The sequence below is a fragment of the Dasypus novemcinctus genome, chromosome 21 (genome assembly GCF_030445035.2).
Source record: "Dasypus novemcinctus isolate mDasNov1 chromosome 21, mDasNov1.1.hap2, whole genome shotgun sequence".
NCBI classification, from domain to species: Eukaryota; Metazoa; Chordata; class Mammalia; order Cingulata; family Dasypodidae; genus Dasypus; species Dasypus novemcinctus.
Window position 1 is genome coordinate 14,216,202 of NC_080693.1, and position 24,692 is coordinate 14,240,893.

A 24,692-nucleotide genomic window follows, 5' to 3' on the forward strand; every position below is an offset into this window, starting at 1 on the left:
TGTTCTTTGTAATTATAGGAACAACAACACTGTTTTGTGTGGTTATTAGGAGAATAAAACAGGTTATGTTTATTTCACAAAGCATGGTAAGTGGTTTGGAGGGATCATAATGAGAACGTTGTTTTGGAAAGCACAATTCCTGGTACTTTCCCTTTGGGCACCTCAGGTAACCTCCTGACCGTTTTAACCCATTTGTTCTCACAAAGACGTGCTTGGGCGTGCTGCTCTTCTGGTGGCCCCTTTCACAGATGAGGCAGCAAGGCCGAAGGGCCTCTCCCAGGCCCCGGCATCCTCCTGGCTCCGCCCTCGCTGGGAGCCGATTCCCAGCCAGTGCAGCGCTGAGAGCGTTCCTGGGAGCTGGGGAGCAGCGCCGCCGCCCGCTGAGAGTTCTGAAGCCCAAAGCCGCCCCCTCCACAGCTCTGGCCTCAGCGCAGGCATTGGAAGCGCTCCGGCAGGCGGCTCCCAGAGGGCCTTCTCTGGACTCTGAACCCTAAGGCTGACGGGAATTCGAGGATGTCTGGATTGATTCTGAGTACTCATGGCTCAAAACAAATTTCAGATCCATTTGACTTGCAGAATTGGGGTGGGGGTGGGGTTGAGAAAGCTGCTCTCTGCCCTGCGACCGGTGATGCCAACCCCTCTGTGCCAGCCAACCTGAGGCACTCTGGTGCTGTCAAAGGGAAGACGGTGGAGCCCCACACCAGACTCCACGCGGCCTCCGAAAAGCAGGGGCTAATGACCCTCGCGGGATGGTTCCGCCCAAGCAGCCATTTCCTTGAAAACATCTGAACTGATCCCTCCATTATATTCTGCCGCAGTCAGTGTGAAAACTGGGGGGAGACGCGGCTGCCCCTTAATCACCAGTCAACCAGCTGCTCGCTCCTGCATTCCCCTTATTATTGAAAAGAAATGCCCTCGAGCTCTAAGGAAGCGTGATGACAAGCTGAATAATTCAAACGGAGAAGCAGAAGGGTGGCGGCAGGCTAGCCAAACCGGCAGTAGGGCTCTAGGAGCGTCAGCTGGGGGCTTACCCGCTGTGGGGTGTGTATGGGGGACAGAGCGTCCAGGTCTGCCATGGGAAACTCCACCCCTTTCCTCTTCAGCTCCTCGTATATGTGCACCACGCCGGTGAGGTCGGGGCTGCTCCGAAAGGCGTCCGCCCAAGCCTGGCAGGAGAAAGGAGGCCCGTTAGGAAGGCTGCCTCGCCCAGGCCTGCCCTTGGCCGCAGGGCACGCTGCCCCGCCCCACCCCCGCAGGCGTGCCCCCGGGGGCAGGGCCAAATCTGGGTTCTCAGTGGTGCTATTAGGCGTGAACAAAAACATAAAATGTAATTCAGCGTGCAGTGTTTCCTTGGAGAAGACAGAGGAATCACACCTAAGCACCGTGCCGCATCCTGAAACACAGGCATTTCCCTAATCGCCAGGAAATCAGTTCCTGGTGCTGCGGAGCGAAAGGCGTGGGCGCCCCACTCCTGTGCCAGCAGCCGCGCGGGCGGGGTGCGGGGGCGCCCACGCAGCTCCCTGCGCATCCATCATCGCACTCTCCTGTGCGGAGCTTTCACGGGGGGAGGAGCAGATGTAGGCAAATTGAGCAGAAAGGAAAGGGGAAATTGGTGTGTGACATGAAATAAAGGCTAACGCTAGGTTTCTGAAATAAGGTTTCTCCTCAGCAGATCGGGGAACGTGAAAGCTGAAATTGCCGCGCCTGACCGGGTCACCTACAGCATCTGACGGGCGCGATGGCTGAGGCGGGGTGGCAGGGAGTCCTTCCCGGGAGTCCTGCTCCCACCCAGGCACAGGTCCAAACTGAAAACCCAACAGAAGGAACAGCCACTAGAGGCCCCTAAGTGAAAACACAGCACAGAGAGGGAAAAACAAAAATTCAAATGGATTGCTATGTATCCTTTCTGTGAACTCACAAAACTCTTCTTAAAATTAAAAATATATATATACTGTTCTTTGGAAGTTACAGAATATTTCAAAACAGGTCCCATATTCTACCCAAAAGACTCTCCAGAAATAAGGCCCAGGTCTTTGCACGGCATCCCAGGAGTTCACAGGCTGGAAGGCCTCTATTTCCCAACTTTGTAACTCTCACCAGCATTTTCACTGGCTCCAGTAACACGCTCCAACCCATCCTGGGCAGCCACAGAAGCTCTCTCTACTGGACAGACCCATGTGAAGTTAAAAGGTCAGTTGCCGGGAGGCGGACTTGGCCCAGTGGATAGAGTATCCACCTACCACACGGGAGGTCCACGGTTCAAACCCCGGGCCTCCTTGACCCGTGTGGAGCTGGCCCATGCGCAGTGCTGATGCGCGCAAGGAGTGCCCTGCCACGCAGGGGTGTCCCCGCGTAGGGGAGCCCCACGCTCAAGGAGGGCGCCCCGTAAGGAGAGCCGCCCAGCACGAAAGAAAGTGCAGCCTGCCCAGGAATGGCGCCGCACACATGGAGAGCTGACACAAGATGACACAACAAAAAGAGACACAGATTCCCGGGCCACTGACAGGAATACAAGCAGACACAGAAGAACACACAGCGAATGGACATAGAGAGCAGACAACTGGGCAGGGTGGATAAATAAAAAAATGAATAAAACCTAAGACAAAAAAAAAGGTCAGTTGCCCCAAAGCCTCCTTAAATAAAACGGAAGCCCTGGCTTACTGTACTCTATCAGCCGGGTGCTTCTTGATCCCCTTCTTTAATCTGCATACTCAGGGGGGAATGCTCTTTCATGAGGAGGGTCGCCCTGGTGAACCCCTCCTGGGGTTTCTGAGCCGTCACTGAGCTAAGCATAGGGCCTGGGGTGCCTGCGGAGGACGCTTAGAGCTCTCAGAGGCTCCCCTGCCACCCCTCGGGGTGCACCCACGGAGCCCCTCCTCCACCTTGGTAGATTTGGTGGTGCAAAAGCCAGGTGAGTCCCATGACTCCAGCTTCAAAACAGTCCAGCATTTCAGTTTAGAGTCTAAACCTTCGAGTCTCAAGGCCAGTTTCATGGCCTGCTGTGGGCAGCTGGGGGAAGAAAGCCGGACAGCTCTTCTGGTGCCATTTCCTGCCTCTCTTTCTACGGGAGTACACACAGCTCCAGGGTAGCCCTTTCTCTCTCTCACCTCCTGAGCCAAAATTAGATAAGAAAGAAAGTTCTTCCCCTTCGGTGGAAACTTCGTGGGGCATCTGCCCAAACTGTGAGTCTACAGGCCCGCTCTTGCATGGGCACACCTTCCCCTCCCCCTTCACAGAGGCGGAGGGGAGGGAAAGGGAAACCCATATCCTGAGCTGGACCAACCCGCTTCTCTTCCCAGGAGCTCAGCCCTGGGCCTCAGGGAGAGTTGGCTGCTCTCTTTGGGCTGGTGGAACTGTCAAATGTGGGACCAGGTGGCCCATGCGCCACCCAGGGACCAGGGAGCAGAGAGAGCCTGTGTGCTCAGAAAGGGGCAGCTAGCATGCTAAGAGGTGCAGACACACGAGGAGAGGACTGCTGGGCTTTCCTGGCCCTTCCGCCCTTCCCCAGGTCCAGCAGCAACCCAGGGTTCCAGGAAGGCCTGCCTTTTCCTAACAAGCTCTCCCCTTTGCCTGGGCAAGCTGGGGTTGGCACCTGTTATTTGCAAACAAGCTGTCGTGGCTAAGCCACCCAATCCCATCTTGGACCCCCGTACGGCTGGGGGAGGGGGGCTGGCTGACTGTGGATGTTCACGATTGCATTCTCCCATTCTCCGTTGAAAGGCATTCTGATGCCAACAGAGGAACGGGGTGGAGTATCTTTAAAGTAACAGTCACCTGTGGAGATGAGAAGCAGGAGAAATCCAGGGATGCTGTGTGTCTCTAGCACCTTCTAGGGACAATGTCTAAAGAACTGTGCTCCTGTTGCCCTTCCCGCTATGCCATAGGCCTTTTGAAAGCACAAACCAAGTCCTCCCAGCCCTGCACAGTGCACATTTGTCAGGTTAAACTGGATGCGTTCTCATGGCTACTAAGCATCCTTGTTTTCCTACTTCAGAGAAGAGAGGAAAGCTGGCTACTTGTGCTGTCAATTGACTGAAGTGACAGTGACAAAGGAAGGGACCCGTCGGGAAGGCTAACCTACTGAGAACCCCCAGGAGGCCTGGGCCGCTCTCGGCATTCCTAACGCACAGCCAGGAGCGGCAGAGATGGTGCTGGCAGCCGCCCTCCCGATGACTGCCTTATCGGGAAGCAGAGTGACACAGCCACGCCGGCACACTCTGGGGGTCCCTGTCACGGAGCTGCCATTAACGGCGATGGCAACCACCTCCCTGGAAGCCGTGCTCTTGATGTGATTCTCTCTTCTCCTCCCTGTGGCTACAGAACTAGGGGGTTAAAAGACCCAGAGGAAGGTCTAATGAAGGGAAGAAGAGAGAGAGAGCCTCATGCTTTTCTTTCTTTCATTCCTTAGATTATGCCTTAGACTAAAGCTGTGAGCCACACTGAAATAAAAGCATGAACCATCACCTGTTCATTTATACATGTCCCTTGAGGTTTCGACAGTTTTGAATCATCAGATTTCAGAATTGCTGATTTAAACTATGGGTTCTGGGTTGCCTTTGGATAGAAGAAGGCTTCTGCTGTGTTCCATTTATGGCCCTGGGCCAAATTTCCCGCTCCCAGTGGCACCTGGGCAGAGGCCCTGCCACCCGGCTCTGCGACACTGTCAGAGAACACCCCATCTCCAGGTCCTCCTGCCCCCACCCCACTCCAGGCAGCTCACTTTCTTCGGGGGAAAGAAAACCTTTCAGTGGAAGATGACTCTTAGTGTATGTGCTGCCCAAACCAGTACCAAAGAGGTCATTTTTTGGCCTTACTGCTGGTGCACCAGGGTGGGGCAGGGAGGCATAACTACACCACAGTGGCTCTGCCAGGGAGACATGACATCTGCCCCTGAAAACAACTCCAAGGGAAATGCTGCGGGATGGGGTAGGGTGGCAGTATTCTTGCCTGCTCAACACACAGGACTTAGCACAAGGAAACAAAAGGGAATGTAAGAGTAGGGCCAGAGGAAGGCGAAGGCCTGAGTTGGGGGCGGTGAGTGCGGGGAAGGCAGGAGTGTGGGGAGGGGAGGACGGGGGAAAGGCAGGAATGGGGGGAGGTGGATAGGAGGGTGGAGGGCAGGCAGGAGGGGCAGGCTCCAACCGGCTTCTCCCCACAGTTGGCCCCGGGTGTTGCTGGTGGTCAATGTGCTACCTCCATGGCTAACCCAGAAGGACATCAGAGAGAACGGTGGGCTCAGGGAGAAGGTGGACGTGCAAGAACAAGCGTCATCAGCCCTTTCCTTGTAACACACGGGAACTTCAGACAAGCTGCTTGGAGGCCAGCCTCCTCCCTGCCCCACACGGCTTCCCTCCTTGCGGCAGCCGAGGGACGGATGGTCCAGGTGGCAGCCGCCACAGCTCCTGAAGATGGATGTCCACACCCCCTTGGCCCAGCAAGTTCATGACCAGGTATCAGGTGGAGCTATACAGTCGCCAATACTGGACCATTCTTGATGCATGTCAACTTCAGGCCAAAAGGCAATTTCACATTTTCAACCAAATGCAGACCCAATGAAAAGGAATATATGTGTTGACTAAAAGAAACTGAAAGAGACTCACAGCAATGGTTTTCATACTGGAATCACCAAGTGCCCATCCATGGCAGAAGGGATGAATAAACTGTGGTACATTCCCACAATAGAGCACTGCTGGGCCGTGAGGACAGCGGGAAGGAGACCCAGAAGCACACAGGACAGCGTGCACGGCCCTCAGAGCCACAGCAAAGACAGACACAGACAGGCCCCAGTACACGATTCCACGGAGGGGAGGTTCCACAACAGGCAAACCAACTGCTGCTGTTAGCAGCCAGGCTGGTGTCATGCCTAGGGGCTGGGGGGACTTCCTGGGAGGCAGGGCATGCTCTGCTCCTCGACGTAGGGGCTAGCACATGGGTAGGTTCAGTTTGTAAAAATTTTGTCAGGTTGTACACATTTGAGATGAGCCATTTCATGTATGATAATTCAGTATAAGAAGTTTTGAAAAATGCTAAGGAGCATGTTTATTCTTCTGTTCCACCTCTGAGGGCTGACCTGTGCTTCTCTCCAGGTGGTGAAAATTCCTCAGGAGGCCTTCGGAACCTGGCACGGAAGAACACTCCCCAGTGTGGTCACCGCAGCCCCCTGGAAGCTCCTGGTCTTTCACAGCTGGACTAGGGAGACTGCGTCCAGGTCAAGGCCCGGTCCTGCCCGGGCCCGGGGCGGCGGACACTGCTGCTGCCCAGCCAGCAGGGGGCGCCTCGGCAGGCCGTTTGTGGCGGCTGCAGAACCCGCCTCCTTGGACAGATCTGGAGACCAGAGCCCAGAGCCATGAAAGGACCCACCTGGGGCGACGCAGCTGGGAGAAGCGAGGCTGTGGGGAGCCTGTGACCTTAGTGGGAAGGTCTCCTGGATGGGTTTCCAGGTGTCCTGGCAGGCAAGGCCTGCAGAGGCTGGGACTGGCTGTCCTCACGGCTGTGGCAGAAGGCGCTCTCCCTCCACCAGGACCCCCGCCAGCACCAGTCACACCCTGCACAACGGCGAGGGAACCCTTCACCACAGGGAGGCCCCTTCCAGGACCCCAAAGGGAGGGCCCTGCGGAGAGTGGCTCCTGTGCCAGAGGTTCAGACTGGGGTGTCCCACCTTTTGTGAGAAAAGGCCACTCTTCATTTTCCCGATATATTTTAATGGATGCACTGTGGCAGCAAAATGTGCTGGGGAAGCAGGGGGTGGGGGGGAGGAGAAGGGGCAAAGCGGTATGTGTGCAGTGAGAGAGAAAGATGCTGGGCAGGACAACCCCAAGGAAACAGGGAGGCGGCTCCGCTGTCCCCACACTCCTCTCCTTACTCCGAGCCTCGGCGATCGACACTCATCTATTTGTTCATATTTACTGAGCGCGTACTCTCTACATTCAACTCTCTCTAGACCAGGGGCTCTGAACCTTTTTTTTAAAAAAAGATTTATTTATTTATTTATTTATTTAATTCCACCACCCCCCCCAGTTGTCTATTCTCTGTGTCTATTTGCTGTGTCTTGTTTCTTTGTCCGCTTCTGTTGTCGTCAGCAGCACGGGAAGTGTGGGTGGCGCCATTCCTGGGCAGGCTGCACTTTCTTTCGCGCTGGGTGGCTCTCCTTACGGGGCGCACTCCTTGCGCGGGGGACACCCCTGCGTGGCAGGGCACTCCTTGCGCGCATCAGCACTGCGCGTGGGCCAGCTCCACACGGGTCAAGGAGGCCCGGGGTTTGAACCGTGGACCTCCCATGTGGTAGACAGACACCCTAACCACTGGGCCAAGTCCGTTTCCCTCTGAACCTTTTTTGTCCCACAGACCCCTTTGCCAGTCAGGTGAAAACCAAGGACCCTTTAGTAAGTCCACACTGTACTGTGTATTATTTAATAAATACATCACACCTCTACCGACACATCCCCACCAGAGTAATGAATGATGCTTTTCTGAATTTCAATTCAAGCTCTCGGATCTCTGGTTAGGAAGCCCTGCTCTAAAACGAGAGGATAGCGCAGGCGACCACAGAAAAGTCAGCAAATGACCTCTTGTGAGATCATCCAAGAGGACGCGGGGAGAGAGAGGTGGGAGGGGGAGCGTGTAGGTGAACTTCAGGCTCACTGGATGACGAGGTGGGTCAGCCACATCAGGAGCCGAGGAAGGCTCTTTCTGGTGGGGGAACTCAGGGAAGGCCGGGCCGAGGCGGCAGGCTCCTCGCTGGGGCCCCCTCTCCCCTCCAGCCTCAGGGCCCGCCACACCGGGAGGGTCGCCACCTTCTCAGCCCTGCTCCCACGCCCTGGCTCTGCCCTCTCCTCTTGGCTCCTGCAGGCTCACCCTCCCTCTGCCCCTACACTTACCGGCCAGGGTTGGATTTGCTGACTTGTGGGCCTTCAGCCTCTCACCCAAGGGCCCTGTCTAGAATCCAGATCTGACTGTCCACCCCAGCTCAGAGGCCTTCTAGAGCCTACAGGACAAAGCACGAGCTCCCCGGCACGTACGGCCACGAGCCCCTGGCCGTCCTCATCTCCTCCTTACTCCCTGCACGCTCTAACCCACACACATACACCTGGTCCCAGGCATTCTACATTACATCCTGCTCCCCACGTAATGCCTTCAAAACATGTCCACAAACTCTTTGATCCTCCTTTCTTCCAGGGTGGAGTTTAGTTCCCCTCCCATTGAGCCTGGACCTGCGACTCTCTTCTAGCAGAGTATGGCGGAAATGATGGCGTGTGACTTTTGAGGCTAAGTCATCAGAGGCACTGCAGCTTTTCCTTGCTCTCTCTTGGGTCACTCACTCTGGGGGAAGCCAGCTGCTACGTCCTGAGGACACTCGGTGGCTCTGAAGGTGAGAAAGCCCTCCTGCCCACTGCCCCGTGGGTAAACCTCGTAGAAGACAGCCCGCCGGCCCCAGTCAACCCTTCCAACAATGCAGCCCTAGCTGACATCTTGACAGCAACCACCTCAGGAGAGACGCAAGCCACAATCACCCAGCTGAGCTGCTCCTGAATTCCTGATCCATAGAACAAAGGAGATAATAAACATTTGTGGTTTGAAGCTGCCAAGTTGGAGGGTGGTTTGCTGCAGAACAATTGACAATGAACACACCTTGCTGTGTCCCCTGCTCCCCTGGATGCCTCTGTGCCTTTGCACACGCTGTCCCCTCTGCCTGTGATGCCTCTGGCAATCTGACCTTTCTACCCAGCGCCGCGTCATCTTTCAAGGTCCACTAGAAACATGGTCTCCTCAGCGAAACATCCCTGCCCTGTGGCCTCGCCACCCCTGCACATGGGCCCGACGTGGCCCTCCAACTGCACAATGTCCCTGGAGGCTCAGACCCCTGTCCTGTGGGCCGCGGACAGCTGCGCACCGGAGAGTCCAGGAAAGAGCCCTGTCAGCCGGCTGGAGAGCCACAGCTCAGGGTGTCAGTGGGGTGAGCAAACAAAATGAGTATTTTGCAACAAATATTTCAGCCCAGGAGCCTCCATTCTTTCCTCCAAACAATGGAAAAGCACAAGGACTCGCTGGAAGAGGACTCGCTGGTAAGAGGCCTCCGTTCGCTGCCCCGGCCTACCTGAATCAGGGCGAGCACCTTGTCCTGTACAATGGTGGGCGGGTTGTTCTTGGGAGAGATGATTCTGACCAGGACGCTGTCGATGAAATCCCGGCTGGCCACGAGGACGTGGAAGCGGTGGCCACAGTTCTTCACACACGTCTCCAGCACCTGACGTGGGAGAAACAGGAGAGTCACCACCGGGGGGGCCAGGGCTGGAGGGGCCTGGGGCGGGGGGCTGGCTTTCTACCACCCCTTTGTCTTTCTCCCAGGTCTTCTTTCTGCACGTCTCCTCCGGAGCCCAGCCTAGGTGGCACCCGCATTCCCACACTCTAGTTCAGTCGTCCCTCTGGGGAGGAGAGCAGCCCCTCGCTGACTGAAGTCGCCTGTCCCTGCACAATAATCAGGCAATTAGTCGGTAATTGAGGTACCAGTTTTGCATGAGAAGGATGCTGGTGTTTTAATGGGATCAAAATGACTGAGCGGTCCCTGAAAATTAGCATTTTAACTCCTCTCTCGGGCCTCTGGGCGGGAGGCATTAGCCAATGGAACACAGGCTCTGTCACCAGGGGAGGCTGCCGTGACAGCTTGAATTACCTTGTGAGTTATTGGCCCCTGTATGTAAGGAAACGAACACACATACCTCACCCACCCCACACAACTCTGTTCCTACAACTAAAATTGGCAGGAACAAAACCCTTTCCATCTTGGATAAATGGTTTGCAGGCCTCAGCTACCAGCCAGCTTTACGGTGGATGGTAAAATCAAATCCCGCCTGCTCCTCCCTTATCTAGGAAAACGAGTCACCCAGGCTGTAGTCTCTTAGAAAAGCCTGGAACGTGTGGGCTCTGGCCAGATGGGGAAGGAGGGCTTGCATCTCAGCTCTGCCCCTCTCCCTGAATTTCTCTGACCCTCAGCTTCCTCACCTGGAATTGGGGACAACTTGCCCCCTCACAGGGCCGCTAAATTAAAATATTCCTGCGTACTGTAGGGGTCCAATAAATGATGGCATTGTGACGAGGATGGTGACTGTTCAGAAGGCTGCTGTGTAACTCAAGTAAAGGGAGAGCTGTTTCTTCCCCCCCCACAGAGCAGAGAGGTGCCCTGGAATTCAGGGGTACCCACTGGGAGAGTCTCTCCAGCCTGGAGCACAGTTCTCTGCAAACCAGCCTATCCCGTCACCCGACCTTTCCAGGCCTCCTCAGAAGGACAGAGCAGCAGCAGGAAACATTTCTGACTGCCTTAGTTATTGTGAGCTATGGGCCCAAGTCCAGTTTCTCTGGGGTCTGCCCAGGCTAACCTGACCGCTGGTTAACTCAGCAGTTATCCCACAGAACAGGGCTCAAACCTGAGGCTGCGCTTTGATAGAGCCTGGCTGTAACGTAACCACAACGCGTACTGAAGGCTGGCTGCATGCCAAGCACGATGACAGGGCCTTTCATGTAACGGTAATTTCATTTAATTCTCACGACTAATCAGTTCTCTTTAAGTGGATATGGTCCCATTTTTCGGAGTAAAGAGCCTTAGAAGGTGAAGGTTTCTGCTGGTGGTGCGGAGGCAGGTGGGGCTCAGGTCGGTCTTCTCTGGAGCCCGCGTCTCTTCCCCACAAAGAGGCTGCAGGGTTGTCCGTCCCTCTCGGTCTGCTCCAAGTAACCCTCCGTCATCAAGGTATGCTAGATGTCTTGTTTCCACCTTTAGTCCTTGAAATAACCCTGAGATGTGGTGTGATTCACGTTTTAGAGGTAAGGAAGCTGAGGCTTAGAGATATGAAATAACTTGAAACAGAAGGCAGGCACTGGGATTTCCTCCCGGCCAGGCAGCCGCCACGCCCAGTGCCCACTGCTGCCTGCCCTACGGGGGACTCTGGGTTCCCGTTGGTTTGCCAAAGAAGGCCTGCAGCTTAGCATCCTCAGGGCCTCTGAACAAGAGCAGTTTTTCCTTCCCCAAGGAAGCATTTCCCTTTCGTAGGCAACTATGAGGTAAGCAGGACTCACTCCTTCAGTGGCCCTGTGCAGATGACAGAGATGAACTGGAGGTATCCCTCCTGCCCTCAAGGAGCTTACAGTCACCCTCTCTCCAGGGTTCTCTAAAGCCAGCCTCCCACCTGGACCTAAGCAGGCAGAAGGCGTGGCTGCTGGCCACGAGGCATGGCAAGAAGCATGCTTTATTCCATGAGGAGCAGACAAGAGAGGGAAGGGCAGGCAGCCAGGAGGAAAGCCCGAGTAGGTGGGAAAGAGGCTAGGAAAGAGAGGAGCAGGAAGGCTGGGGTGGGAGGGCAGGCTGCGGCCCTGCTCCACTCTTGGCAGCACAGGGCCAGGAGGCTCTCCTCACCCTGAAGGAACACAGCCTGACGCTCTCCATGGGCCCCAGCCTTCCCTGAGAACCTCAGGCATATGGGCTTGCAGGTGCCTGGAGCGAGCTGGCCCCAAAGCCTCGCAGAGCAGGTGGTGCGAGGCCTCCGCCCGGGGCTGGCACAGGCCATGCCACCTGGGGAGGCCCAGGGGCCCACTTTGGACCACCCTGCCCAAAAGGCCCTTGGTGAACTGTCGCTGTGGGTGAGGACCTCTCACTAACTCTTACTTTAGGTAAGCAGCAATAATCTTCATGGGTACAGGTATGAAATTGGAAGAGGGATCTGAGAAGCAAGAGGTCTGAGAGCCACCAGCAGGTTAAGGGAGGCAAAGACAGAGAACCCACACCAAGCAGACACGAGACCTGCCAAGTACACCAGCCCAGGGGCCAGGGTCGGGACAATGACTCTGCACATGTCAAAGGGCTCCTCAAGGTGTGGCTGGGCTTGCAGGGGACACCTGGTCTGTCGGGAAAGGTCAGACGAGGCCCAGCATGCTCTTCTGTAGGAAAGCAAGTCAACGTACATCCATTTTAGAAATGTGGCTGCATGCGGGAAAGCTCCAATGCGGTGGCCATGAAGCTGGGCGCACGGAGGCAAAGGTTTTAGACGCCAGGAAAACGCCCTGGCCTGTTCAAGCTCATTCCCTAATGATTTTATTTATTGAAAACAATTCATTTTGGGCATCACTCTTGGCTTAGTGGATGCGATGGCTCAAAATCTAAGATAATAGCTCTCAACTCCCTACTTCTTGTCGGGCCTTGTCTCTTTTATTATTCAAATCCCAATTCCCTGGCAGAGGGAGCTCTCCTAATAAGTTCCAGTTTTATTTGGGCAAAAAACCCAGTTTCTCTGCTTTAAAAGTAACCATTTTGTTCCTGTTTTAGATTGTAAAATCTCACTATTTCAAACCTACAGAGAAGTCAACATGCTGACCTGTTACAGTTTTTATTATAAGAGTTCATCGTGACCCAGATTTTGCCACATGGTTGAGAAACGGTTAGCTTTCCAGATAGAAATAACAGAAGTTGTCTCTCTTAATTATCTGGCATCTTGAGGAAAGGCAAAAAGCTGATCCGTACCTTCCTAAAAGGAGCCCTAAAAGGACTTCTTTTTTAAGTACCTCTGTGCTACTGTCAGTTTTCACCCCTATGATAGAGCACCTTATGACAGCGATCCACAGCCCGCCCACCCTGGCTGGGTGGCCCAGGCCTCTCTAAGCCTCAGTTTCCTCACCGTCACACATGAGGGTAATGATGAGACCTACTCTGGAAAGTTGTTGCAGGCATCTGCATTAACATCTTAAAAGCTCGGCCAGGTCCCCAGCAGACACTCAAGATGTGGAAGTTATTTTTAAAAGGAGGAACCTGGCCCAGGTCTCAGAGTAGGCTGGTGGCAGAAGGAGACTGACAGCCAGGATGAGCTTCTTGCCAGGGTCCCTGCACCACACAGCACTTGCACACACACCCTCTTCTGCTGGCACATTCTCCAGACAGAAGCTCCCTGTTTCAGGGGTGGATGAGAAACCTCTCGGGCACTGCCGCAAGGCTCCGCTGGGCCCACCTGCTGACCAATTCGCTGGCAGTGGTCCCCAGGGCCATGTGAGTGGACAGGGGCCCTATGAGCGGGCAGGGAGGACGGCTGTCCCCGAGGCGCCTGCCCCCTCAGGAGAGCAGCACTCACCGTCAACGCCAGCATCACTTCTCTGTAGTTCCGGTTCCCATTGAGCCGCTTCTTCAGCGCACGAATGGCATCCTTTGGCCTGGAGAAAAAGACATGTTATGATCCTTACAATTTCCATTTTGGGGAACTAGACGTTCACTCCCATTTGGGTGAACTACCATACATACAAGGTTATTCATTGAGGTACTGTTTATAAAAGCAAAAGATTACAAACAAACTAAGGGAACAGGTTAAAAGCACTTATGGCACATCCACACAATGGAATACTATGCAGCTGCAAAAAAGGATAAAGAAACTCTATGTGCCAATACTGAACAAGCTCAAAGATATGTGAATGAGTAATTCACAGAACCATGCATAAGATATGATACTCTCTGAGTTATAAAAGGAAAAAACAAATCTACACAGATGCACACACTAGCATAGGGATAGAGCATCTCTAGAAGGATTCTTAAGAATCTGGTGTGGCTACTTCTGAGGAGCAGTCTTGCACGGCAGACATGGAAGGGAGGTTTTCCACTGGCTTGCCTTTTGCAGACGTTTTGTATTGTGTATCACATGCAAGTATTATTTATTCAAAACAATAACACACTGGTAGGTGGGTACATTGAGAGATTTTTTTCCCCCAGAGAAACCACAAGAGAGACAGAAGAGAGAGGGGCCAGGTCATTGCTTAAGACTGGATGTTCAGCCTCTCCTGTTCCATGGAACCCCATTTTTCCCTGAGAAAGCTTAAGTGAGTCTCCTTGAAACCCAAGGTAGTATATCTGATGTGGATTCCCAGAGGGAATAGGCAGTCCCAAACTGACAAACGGGTCATAGTCAGAAGCTCATGCATAAATCTCTTGTTTGGAATTTGGAAGGCATTCTTCTTTAAATGACATTTCTTTTTTTAGGACGTCCTGGGGATTGAAGCCAGGGCCTCATACATTGAGAGCAGGTGCTCAACTACTTGAGCTACATCCACTCCCCTTAAATGACTTTTAAACCGCAGAGTCAACAACAAAAAGACAACCGATTAAAAAATGGGGAAAAGACTTCAATAGACATTTCTTCGAAGAAGATATACAAATGGCCAAAAGGCATCAGGGAAATGCATTCAAAACCACAATGAGATACCATTTTACACCCACTAGAATGGCTCCTATTTTTTTTTTTTAATGGAAAATAAGTGTTGGAGAGGATGTGGAGAAATAGGAATGAACACTTTCATTGTCAGTGGGAATGTAAAATGGTGCAGCTGTTGTGGAAAACGGTTTGGTTAGTCAGCCCAATTTAGACAGAAACACACAGAAGGCTTCTGGAAGCCATAAAATACGCCCTTGAGCCACCTATTTCTCATTTCCAAGTTGAAACACGGCTGCCCTGTAGGGATTCTTGGCTCCTGTGTCAAGGGGAGACAGTTCAAGACCCTCTGGGGGAAGAGGCCTCTGCAGAGTGTTTGCAGGGCGGTGCCGTTTCAAAACCGCGAGGCTGACTTCTGCAAACAGAAAATGCGCTCTTCTCTGGGGACGATCTGTGGGCTGGCACTGGTGGAGGCCGGGGCTGGGATGCATTGATCTCTTCTTTCTCACGGGCTCTGCCAAACCATGGCCCTCCCTGACCCTTGGCTGCTGGTTCTGCTCAGTCCTTCCCAAGCTTTGAAATTGCATGGGACAGAGCATGGGCGGTGATCACTCGGGCTTGCTTGTGGAGCCTCAGCCTTACAGCTCTTCCTGGGGGGTGGGACACGACCAGAGAGTCAGCAGGCTCCTGGGTTAGATTTAAAGTGAAAACTCACCCGTGGAAAGCCCTGCCTGAGAGCGACTGGGTGAGCACAAAAGCAAGTATTTATCTCTGTCCCCGGGGGAGAAGCTTCAGAGGGGAGGATCAAAGTCATGTCGGAGGAACTGAAAAGTTTCCAGAAGCAGCAGCAGCTTAGACAGCATGGAGTGGGAAGGAGGGAAGGAGGGAAGAAGCAAGAGCCAAGACGGAAGGATGAGGAAAGGACAAGTGAGATGGTGTGGAGACCCTGCGGCTCTCAGGGTAAAGGGCAGGCTCGGGGCGGTGTTGTGCGGCACTGGCCGGCCTCTGTGCCATCCTCGGCCTCCGCTACCGAGGGCCCCTCCTCAGTGTCTCGCCCACCCCAGACACCCAGGAGGCCCTTCTTTCTGGTCACATCGAACTTCCTGGTCCCTAAACAAGTCAGCGCGTTTGTGCCTCTGTGCCCCAGTTCCAGAAGCGCTGCTTCCGAGATGCTTTCCCCTTATTCCCCCCGCCCCCCACAGAAGGACACGACCGCCCCCACCTCTGGGACCCCAGAGCACCCTGATCATCTCCCCCTCTCGGCTCTTCTTCCGCTCCACTGAGTTCATCCGTTTTCTCCTCGCTGGCCCCCTCCAGCTTCCAGGCTGGAGCGGACTCCGTGAGTGGGAGAAGCGCTGAGATGGTCATGAGAACAACTGGGGCTGGGGCAGCCTCAGCGCTGCCCAGCAGAACCACCTGAGAGCGTCAGCACAGCCACGAGCTCGGTCCTGATTCTGTAGGTTGGGGGTGAGGCCTGGTGGACAGGGTCTCCAGCATCCCCGAGGGTGCTTCAGCCAGGCCCTCCCGGCACAGGGCACGGCCTCATGAGGCCTCGGGCGCCCCAGCCCCCCAGGCCGGACGGCCCCAAGGTGGCAGGGAAGTCCCGGGAGGGCCTGCGGGTGGTTCCCATACTTGCCCTCCAGATGTGGCACTCTCAGTAAGTAAAGGACCTGCAGGACAGAGCTTTAGTGGCTGTGTCCTGCGTCTGCTGCTTCCTGGCTGAGCTGTGAGGCCTCTGGCCAGTCTGGGTCTTGGTTTCCTCAACTTTAACATGGGCTGTCCGCACCCTAGAAGGCTGTTGGGGGCCAGCTGAGATGACACGACCCAGGGCGTGGCTCCCTAAGGTGGGAGCCACAGGCGCGTCATCAGAGACCACTACCCTAGGACAGGGCAGTCGACGCCACAACTGAAGTAGGGTGAAAGGCATAGGTGATGTGTCTTCAAAGGACAGAGAGCACATCCCTCCCCACGGCACAGACGGCTGGACAGAGGGCCAGACACAGTGGACACGCCGACCCCTCCAATCCTACACAGCCCACAGGCTACGCTCGGTCATACCCCAGTTTACAACGGAGGAAGCCGAGGCACAGGAAGACCAGGGCAGCCACCTGAGGTCACAGCGCAGCGGGGAGTGGCCCCGGGCCCACTCCAGGCCACGCCCCCTGTGGACATTGTGCACGCAACCCTCCAGCCTGGGGGCCCCCTCCTCCCCGGCCAGCCACCACCTCACCTGCTGACGCCTAGAGCCAGTAGGACCACCTGGGTGTCGCCTCCTCCACAGAGCTTCCCTCTCCCCACACACCTGTCCCGCTGTGCTGGGATTATACTTCCAGGCCTCCATTCCTCACCAGACTGCAAATCCCTTAGGGACACCATTCATTTATTCACCCTTTAACAAGTGTTTCTCAAGAGTTGTCTGTTGTGTGCCAGGCACTGTGCCAGGTGCTGGGGATAAGAATGGTGAGTAAAACAAGCAGAATTCCTGCCTTCTGGGGGCTCCCCATCTGTGCAGGGTGAGACAGCGGGCCAGAGACCCAGTCATCTTAATTGCATCCCTTTGGGTATGAACCGCCTGTAAAGAGGTCCTTTGAGGATGTTGTTATTCGTTAAGGTGTGGACTCACTTGTGAATAGGATCTCTGAGGACCCTATTTAGAAGAGGCCAAACTGAATCAGGGTAGCCTGGAACCATATGACCGGAGGGCTTATGAGCAGAGGAAATGTGGATGCAGAAGAAGAAGCCAGAAGTCAGCAGAAATCAGAGAAGCAAGGAGGGAGAGAAAGGAAGAGGAGGGAGAGAAACAGAGAAACAGGGAGAGAGCGCCATGCGGCAGAGGACTGCTGGAAGGCTGGAGTCCAGAGAAAGTGAGTCCTCCTAACACCCTGAGAGACGAGAAATTCCCATTGCTTAAGCCATCCAGGGTCTGGTGTTTGTCAGAGCAGCCCTGGCAAACTGAGACAGACGTGAACAAACACCACACAAGTATGTAAGTTTAAACTGTGACAAGCCTAAGTAAAATACAAGGGATATTATGGAATCATATGACAGGGGACTTGCCCAACGTAGTCAGAAAAATGAGAGTCAGCTGAGCCCCAGTGGATGTCAGAAGTGATTGGTACGGGGAACTGAAGGCACATTACAGAAGGAACAGCAGGACAGAGGCCCTGAGGAAGGGACGAGGGGTGGGGCACCCTACCCTTATCTGGACTTGTGAGGTGTTTTCTCCCACTTTAGGCAGAGACTTTGCCAGTTATCACACAGCAAATTTCTGGAAATCACTGAGAGACCCTCAAAAGTGCAGGAACAAGGAGCTTGGACTACTTGAGGAGAAAGGTGTGTGCACTACCTAAGGAGAAAGGTGTGACCAGGCCTCCTGTGAGGGCAGGATTTGGAAAAGAAGTTACCCAACCCCAGCAGCTGGGCTTCCTGCCTTCAAGCCACACCGCGTTTGAGCGATGCCCTAAAAATAAGAATTGGGAGCATAACTGTATACTCCTCAGATCGGTGAAGAACTTCAGACCCGATACAGGAATGTGGATAATTCAAGGAATTGAAAGACCAGTGGGGCTGAAGTACAAGAACGAGGGGAAGAGGGCTCAAAATGCAGCTGGAGAGGGAAGCGGAGGGCTCGTGTGTGGGCCCGGTTAAGGGGGTGCGTGGGAAGCCACTGATGGCTGCTTAGCAAGGACGAAACTCGATGAGGCTGGGTTTTTAAAAGACCCTCTGGTTTCTGTGTGGAGAAGGGAGGGGAGGGAAAGGGCAAACGGAGATGTGCCGCCTTTAGGATGATGCCCCAGCTTTGGAGCATGACGCTTTACCACCTGACCTTTCCCTTCCCAGCCTCAACTCCATGCACACCCCCTCCTACACAGCACACCCCCTCTTTCCTCCTGCTCACCCCAGAATGCCTGTATCCCTCAACAGGCTGGCCCGGGCCAGGCCATCGTGGGCACCTGTTAAGCAGCCATCACCTAGACCTCACCTACCTCCACCTCTTTCTCTGGTTAGTCACAAACTCGCACTAAGCACCCATCCTCTGGCCTTCTGCTGCCTACCCCCTTTTCGACTGTGTGCCTTCCACAAGCTGGGGGAGATGTCAAGTCTAACGAAAAGACCCTGCCAGACCTGACACCACAGGTGCTTATCCAAACAGGAATTCTCTGTGGCAGGGCCCCCTCCGCCCACAGCTGGATGAAAGTCACATTTTAACAGTATAGATTTGTATCTCTCTCTGGCGCTAAGTGGGGCATTTGGAGTTGCCTCTATCAAGCCCGCTCCCAACTGGAACAGTTTCCAGCCACTCCCCCGAGACCAGCGGTGAGGGACTTGTTTCCCTGCTCTTTTGGACTATGTAAGCGACAAGGAGATCTCTGGACGCTGCATTTTGTGCAATAAAGGGATCCTCTGCCTTCGGTTTCTGCTGTGCCTCACCCTGTTCCCACGACGCACCTTGCAGCAACTCACTCCACAGCACTTGCTTTCTTGCACCCTTACTGCCCGTCCCAAAGCCAGCCCATGCCGGAGGCGTCTCCCTGCCTTCTCCGTCTGAGCCCTCGGCACTGCGCACACACGTTGGTTGCCAGGCCACGGTCGCGCCTCCTCAGCCAGCCTCCAGGGCTGACGTGGCACATTTATATCGGCATCCTGGAGCCTGGCACACCAGGGTGCTCCATAAACGCTGGCTGCATGGCCAGAAGAATGGGTGACAGAGGGGCTCTAAAGTGGGTGTGAGGAAGAAGGAAGCCCGAGGGGATCTGAAGGAAGCGGCCAGCCTGAGCCCAGTGAGGGCAGCAGGAGGAGACGCAGCCCCAGGGCCTGGGTCACACCCACGTGCCTGCCTACACTGAGAGTGAAGACATCTCACCGCTCGCTGGAGGCCCCAGGACTTCTCTCCAGGGCAGGCCGCTGCCCCACACTGCACTCTCCGATGATCCTGTCACTGTCTGCGCTGGATACTTGGCAGGCCTCACAAGTGAACGCCTGGCCCCCGGCCCACCGGCTCCCCGACGGCTCCTCTCTCAGGGAACAGCACGCTCTCTTTGTACTTGTTAGGCCCCACACCTCGGTGTTAGCCTCGACTCTTCTCCTCTGCCTCCCTCCAGAAAAGTCCCGGTTGCTCTACCTCCTAAACATATTCAGACTCGAACCCCTCCTCACCCTCTCCTCTACTATCACCCTGGGCAGAGCCGCCGCCTTCCTGCACTTGGACTACTGGAATAATCTCCTCACCAGTTCCCGGCACCCTAACCAGGCAATTCTGAACCCAGTAGTAGAGTGGTTTTTTAAAAACGAAAGTTAGATCATGCCACGCCGCCTCTCTGCTCAAATCCTCTGAAGGACTCTGCTCTCACACCAGGAAAACGCCAGAGTCCTTGTGGCGCCTACAGCGGCCTGCATTATCAGAGCCCGGGCTGCCTCTGCCCGCTCCTCCTGCCCTCTGCCTCACTCACCTGCTCCGGCTCCACTGGCTCCTTGCTCTTCCACTGCCTCAGGATTTCCATGCTTGCTGATCCCTCCACCTGGAAAGTTCCTCCCCCATACAACCCTCATGCCTCACTCCATCATCTCCTTCAAGTCTTCGTTCAAGGTCACTTTTCGGTGAGGCTTTCCCTGATTACTGTACTTCAAATTGTTAATTCTCAGCCTTCTCTCTCCCCGTCTCCCTTCCCGGTTAAATGTCCCTCCACGGTCTGGTCACCATCTGACCTGATCCTACGTGTTCAACACCTTGTCTTAGGGCCTGTCTCTCCCCTCTAGGCTGTCAGCTCCCTGGGGGTGGGGAGTTTGTCTGTCTTGTTCATTGTGTCCTCAGCACTTACAATAGGGGCTGGCACAAGACAGTCACTCAATAAACACTTGCTGAATGAAAGAAAGCAGGACCAACCTTAAGAGCCTAGACCCAGACTGCGCCATGTGGAAGGTGAGTGGCAATGCCAAGGCTCAAGCCCGGGCTCCTCACCAGCTCCTCTAGATTTGGTTTAAGAGGCCGTGGCTACAGATGTGGACAGAGGGCTGAAAAGTGACCATTTTGGAAGAAGTGCAAAGTACAAAGAGAGTGTAGATATCATGTAGAAGAGGAGAATGTAGTAAAGGAAACTTTAAAAACACCCTCTGCCCAGGCATCACCTACTCCCCACCCCGAGTACCTCGTGCCTTGGACCTCCCTCTATGGTCAGGATGGGGTCCCTTCCGACTCCTGGGACTCCTGTGCTCCGGGCAGAGAACCAGGGCAGACCCAGCCCCATGTTTACAAAGGGGAGGCAGGGCCAGGGAGGAGAGGGGGAAGGGGGCGATGATTTGGCTGCTCAGACTAATGATCACTGGGGGCCCAAGTAACCAGGCAACTTCATTTTCACTTGTGATTAAAAGCTGGTTTATTAAAAGAGGTCATCGCTGCTCTAATTCAAGAACTGCCACTGGGGAAGGGGTGGGGGGAGAGTAGAAGGGAAAAGGAAAGATAATTAAGAGTGCCAGTCTATTAAATGCCAAAGTGAACAGATTAAAAACAAAACAGAAAATAAAACACCCAACACCCTTAAGACCTGACAGGCTTTGAGCAACACCAAAGCGCTGACAAGGCTCGAGCAAGCAGAGGAGGGCATGGGGGAGGGGCGCACTCACCCTTCCTCTGTCTCGTTAATGATGTCGCAGATCTCCATGTTCAGCGTCCAGTCCTCGCTTTGCAGGGAGCCATCAGTGGCCTTTTCTGTGAAATCAGAGAACACTGGTTCACATCTCCCCCTGGAGTGAGGGGCCCTGGGAGGAAACAGGAAGAGGCGAGAGCCACGGCGGTCTTCTGCCGAGCAGATGGCCTGAGCCCAGGGAGCTGTTCTGAGAGCGCTGCTTTCCTGAGAGACACCCCGAGAGAGGTGAGGGCCTGAGGGCTGGCATGACGCTGCCGTGCCTTCACCCACGCCTGAAACGCTGACACCAGGCCTAAGCCAGCGAAGCCCCCGAGACCTGCCACACTGCGTGAGGGCCCATAGATTCTGGAGCTGGCCCTCTGGGTCTGCCGACAGGCACCACCACTTACCAGCTGTGTGACCTTGGGCAAATCACTGGACCTCATGTGCCTGGGCTTCCTTAGGTGTGAACTCGTGAAAATAACAGTGCCTACCCGACAGATTTGTTATAGGGATTAAGAGAGTTAATATATGTAAAGCACTTAGAATAGAGCCTGGCACACAGTGCTCTACAGGTATTTGCTCTTACAATTATTAAAAGTCAACTTCAGAAGTTAAAAAATACATCCCACAGATAGACAGACATAAAGAAAGATACAGATAGAAGTTAGATAGATGGATGATAGATATGGATGACAGAGACAGATAGATAGATAGAAAGACAGATAGATGGAATGATACGGCGAATGTGGTAAAATGTTAAATTGGTGGTACCTGGGGTAAGGGAGGCATGCTGGAGTTCTCTGTATGAAATATGTATTATTTTGTAGCTGTCCTGTAAATTTGGAAGTACTTCTAAATAACAAGTTGGAAAAAAAACCCAAATAAGAGGGAGGGAGGAAGAACCATCTATGAAGCTACTACGGGGGTTACTCTATTAAGTGAGTACATTATTTTATTTAATCCACAAAATGGCCTCGAGGTAGGATTATGTACCGTCCACACACACACACATACGCACTTAAAAAGAGGAAAATAGAGGCTCGGAAAGATTGGGTAACTTGGCCAAGATCACGTAAGTGAAGTGGCAGCCCCAACATTTGACCTCAGGTCTGTGTGGCCAGGCGTCTGCGTGACACTGCCCCACATCCCCACAAAACCCGAGTTCCGGCTTGAAGTTCTTATCTTAGATGAACTCTAAACCTGCCCCAAACTTCATGGCAGGGATGCCGCCACCACCATTTAACAAACACTTAACACAAGCCCCACTTCCGCTGGTGCTCCAACCATAAAACAGATGATCTCTGTACAGGCTGGAAGTGTCTTTGTTTTATTGGATGCAACTATGAAGAAGTGACACTTGCTTTTTACATAACATACCAGAACTCACACATCCAAACAAAAGCTGTACTTGCACACAGTGACAACACACTCCAAAATTTGCTTAAAACATTTGGGCAACAGTCTTCCGTCTGCATTTTTAAAAGCCTCATTGTTTTAACCATGCCTCATTTTTTTTTTTTACCAAAAAGGATGCATTCTCAACCTAAGGTTGTATCCCCAACCTTTTCACCCTCTTATTCATCACACTTGGCACCAAAAGACTTGTGATCACCTTGAAAAAGTAAAATCACCCACAAATGGAGAGAATCCGTCTTTATATGAATGCACAGCATGGCAGAGAGCAACATGGGACTGACAGGCTCCCGAGACTTGGGGAGATGCTACAGAGACTGTTTAGGCCAGACAAGTCTCATAGAACACCTGAACCACCCCCACACCCATTTCCACCACGCGGAAAAGAGACGGATTTTATCCACCTGACCATGTAAGTAGCATGCCTGGGCCCACCCGGGAGGGCGGCCAAGGTGGCGAGTGGCACGGCTAGGAAGGGGCAGGGTAGCGGCAGGCACCCAGGAAATGGCTCAAAGCACCGGTCAGCTTTGTCTAGGGAGGAGGAGACAGAGGACAGAGGCTCCAGGGCGGTCGATGGGTACAAGGTGCAGATTCCAGTCTTCCCCGCAGTGCGCTGCCGTCACCTGTGGGGCTGGCCCAGAGGCGGGGGACGGCAGAAAGGCTCAGCTGGGCAGGCATGTGGGTGGAACAACCTATGGCGCCAGCCCGGGCTCTTCCTGCCACGCTCAGCAGTCCCTAAGCACCCCTTGCCTTCGAGAGGTCCACTCACCCTGGGGCTCACAGACAGCTGGGGGCACGCCTGCAGCCATAAATCCAGCAGCCTCGGGAGGAGGAGGCAGACCCCGCGGGAAGCCGCTCTGCGGGCAGCCCAGCCCCAGGACCCTTCCTGCCAGCAAGGGCGAGGCCAGCTGCCGATGGGCCGACCTGCGGTTCCACCCCCACACAGAGCCGCAAGGGGAAGAAAGCACCTGAGAGAACTTTCTTAGGACCACAAGGAGCATTGCGTTGCGTAGCTCAATGGAGGGAATATTAAATCAATGGAATCTCATTTCCAAGTTCGGTTTAGCAGCAGAATCCATTAACCTTATAGTCACCCTCCCCCTTCCTCTAATAATACTGGGAAAGGGTTCAAAGGCATCATAACTTGTCCTCAGGGTCAGCGCTTTCTAGTCCTTTACAGTGATCCTGCATTTTCAAGCTAAAAGATACTCATTTTGATTATAAAGGACCAACCCAGAGGGAACACTTCTTTCTTTTCAAATTCGTTAAAATTACCACACAAACACAAATGTGGTATTTGGCTCTGCTGAGATGAGGAGGAAAGTCAGGCTGACAAAGGAGCTCAAATCAGTTCCTGGTTTCCTCTTTTCATAAAAGAATTTCCAGCAAATGGGAACAGAGCTGTGTCTGATGGCCCCTGGAACTGCAGCCACTGGATGTGGGCTCCTTCACTGGGCCCTGTCCCCAGGACAGAATAAAGTTCAGACTCATTTCCTTTGTCACGTAAAGTCGTCAAACCCTAAAATAAATCCTCGTGCATCAGCAGAAACAGAGAAGCACCATGCTCAGGGGAGTAGTGGGGCAGGCATTCCTTCCAGCCAGCCCTTGGGAGGGATAAAGATCAAAAGACCAGTGACCCTGCGGCAAAGCACTGACCTGGCGAGGACTCCTGGGACATGCTAATGGGCAGGGCTGGGCAGCCAGGGGTTGGACAAAGCCCCTGCTGAGCAGCCTTCTTGGAATGGCCCAAGTTCCAGAAGCAATCAGACGCAGCTCAGGTTAAACCTCCAGGGCTTTGGAAGGCCGCGTGTCCTCCTGGGGCTGGTGGCCTGGTGTTTTCTCCATTCAGGAAAGGTGGCCTCCCTCCTGGCGTGGGGACCTGGGCCAGCATGCCCTGACGCCTGGCCCTGACAGTAGGCCAGTGCTCTGGGGCTCGGGCCTCTGCCAGCCCAGCCCTCCTCTGCAGTCTGAAACGCAAGGCAGTCCTGCTGGGAGGGCCTCGCCACCCCATGGTTTGGTTTCTGGGCTGCGGCACTCTGTACTTAGCTGTTAAATATAGTGACTCAGAAGCAGCCAGCATCAGGAGGTGAAGGAAAAATGCTTTTAGCATTTTGCATTCAGCAACATCCTTTTTGGTGAGAATGGAGGGGGGAAAAAAAACAACAAACAGCCAAATTATCTGCCTCTCTAATCATCAGGGAGTGGGAGCAGCAGCCCAGAGGGGCCGGCACCGAGGCTCGGCTTTCAGAGCTGCCTGGGACAGGTGTGGGGAAAAAAGCCAAAGGGGTTTCGATGGGCAGGAAGCTCACCTAATAATTATGCCCCAAGAATATGAGATGAACCTTCTGGATTACTATCTGCTAGCGAGGCAGGCTGGCTTCTACAAGTCAGTTAGAAAGGAGAATCAATCCCGACATGCCACGCACAACCATTATTGCCTTTTGCTTTAGACTCCTGACGTGCTTCGTGAATGTTAATTGCA

General features: G+C 54.0%; 1 protein-coding gene across 7 annotated transcripts in view; it reads right to left on the reverse strand.

Annotated features, from left to right (window-relative positions):
- TOM1L2 (target of myb1 like 2 membrane trafficking protein) overlaps nucleotides 1-24,692 on the reverse strand; it is a 106,802-nt gene that overhangs the window by 32,028 nt on the left and 50,082 nt on the right. For all 7 annotated transcript variants that reach the window (XR_011646762.1, XR_011646761.1, XR_011646760.1 and 4 more), the window contains exons 2-5: nucleotides 20,793-20,877; nucleotides 13,107-13,185; nucleotides 9,095-9,244; nucleotides 1,032-1,166 (exon numbers count right to left, since the gene is read on the reverse strand). Coding sequence is in view for 4 of the 7 variants with exons in the window: in XM_004453250.5 (XP_004453307.2) it covers nucleotides 1,032-1,166; nucleotides 9,095-9,244; nucleotides 13,107-13,185; nucleotides 20,793-20,877 (449 nt within the window). In the remaining 3 variants the exon portion in view is untranslated. The remainder of the gene's footprint in view (nucleotides 1-1,031; nucleotides 1,167-9,094; nucleotides 9,245-13,106; nucleotides 13,186-20,792; nucleotides 20,878-24,692) is intronic.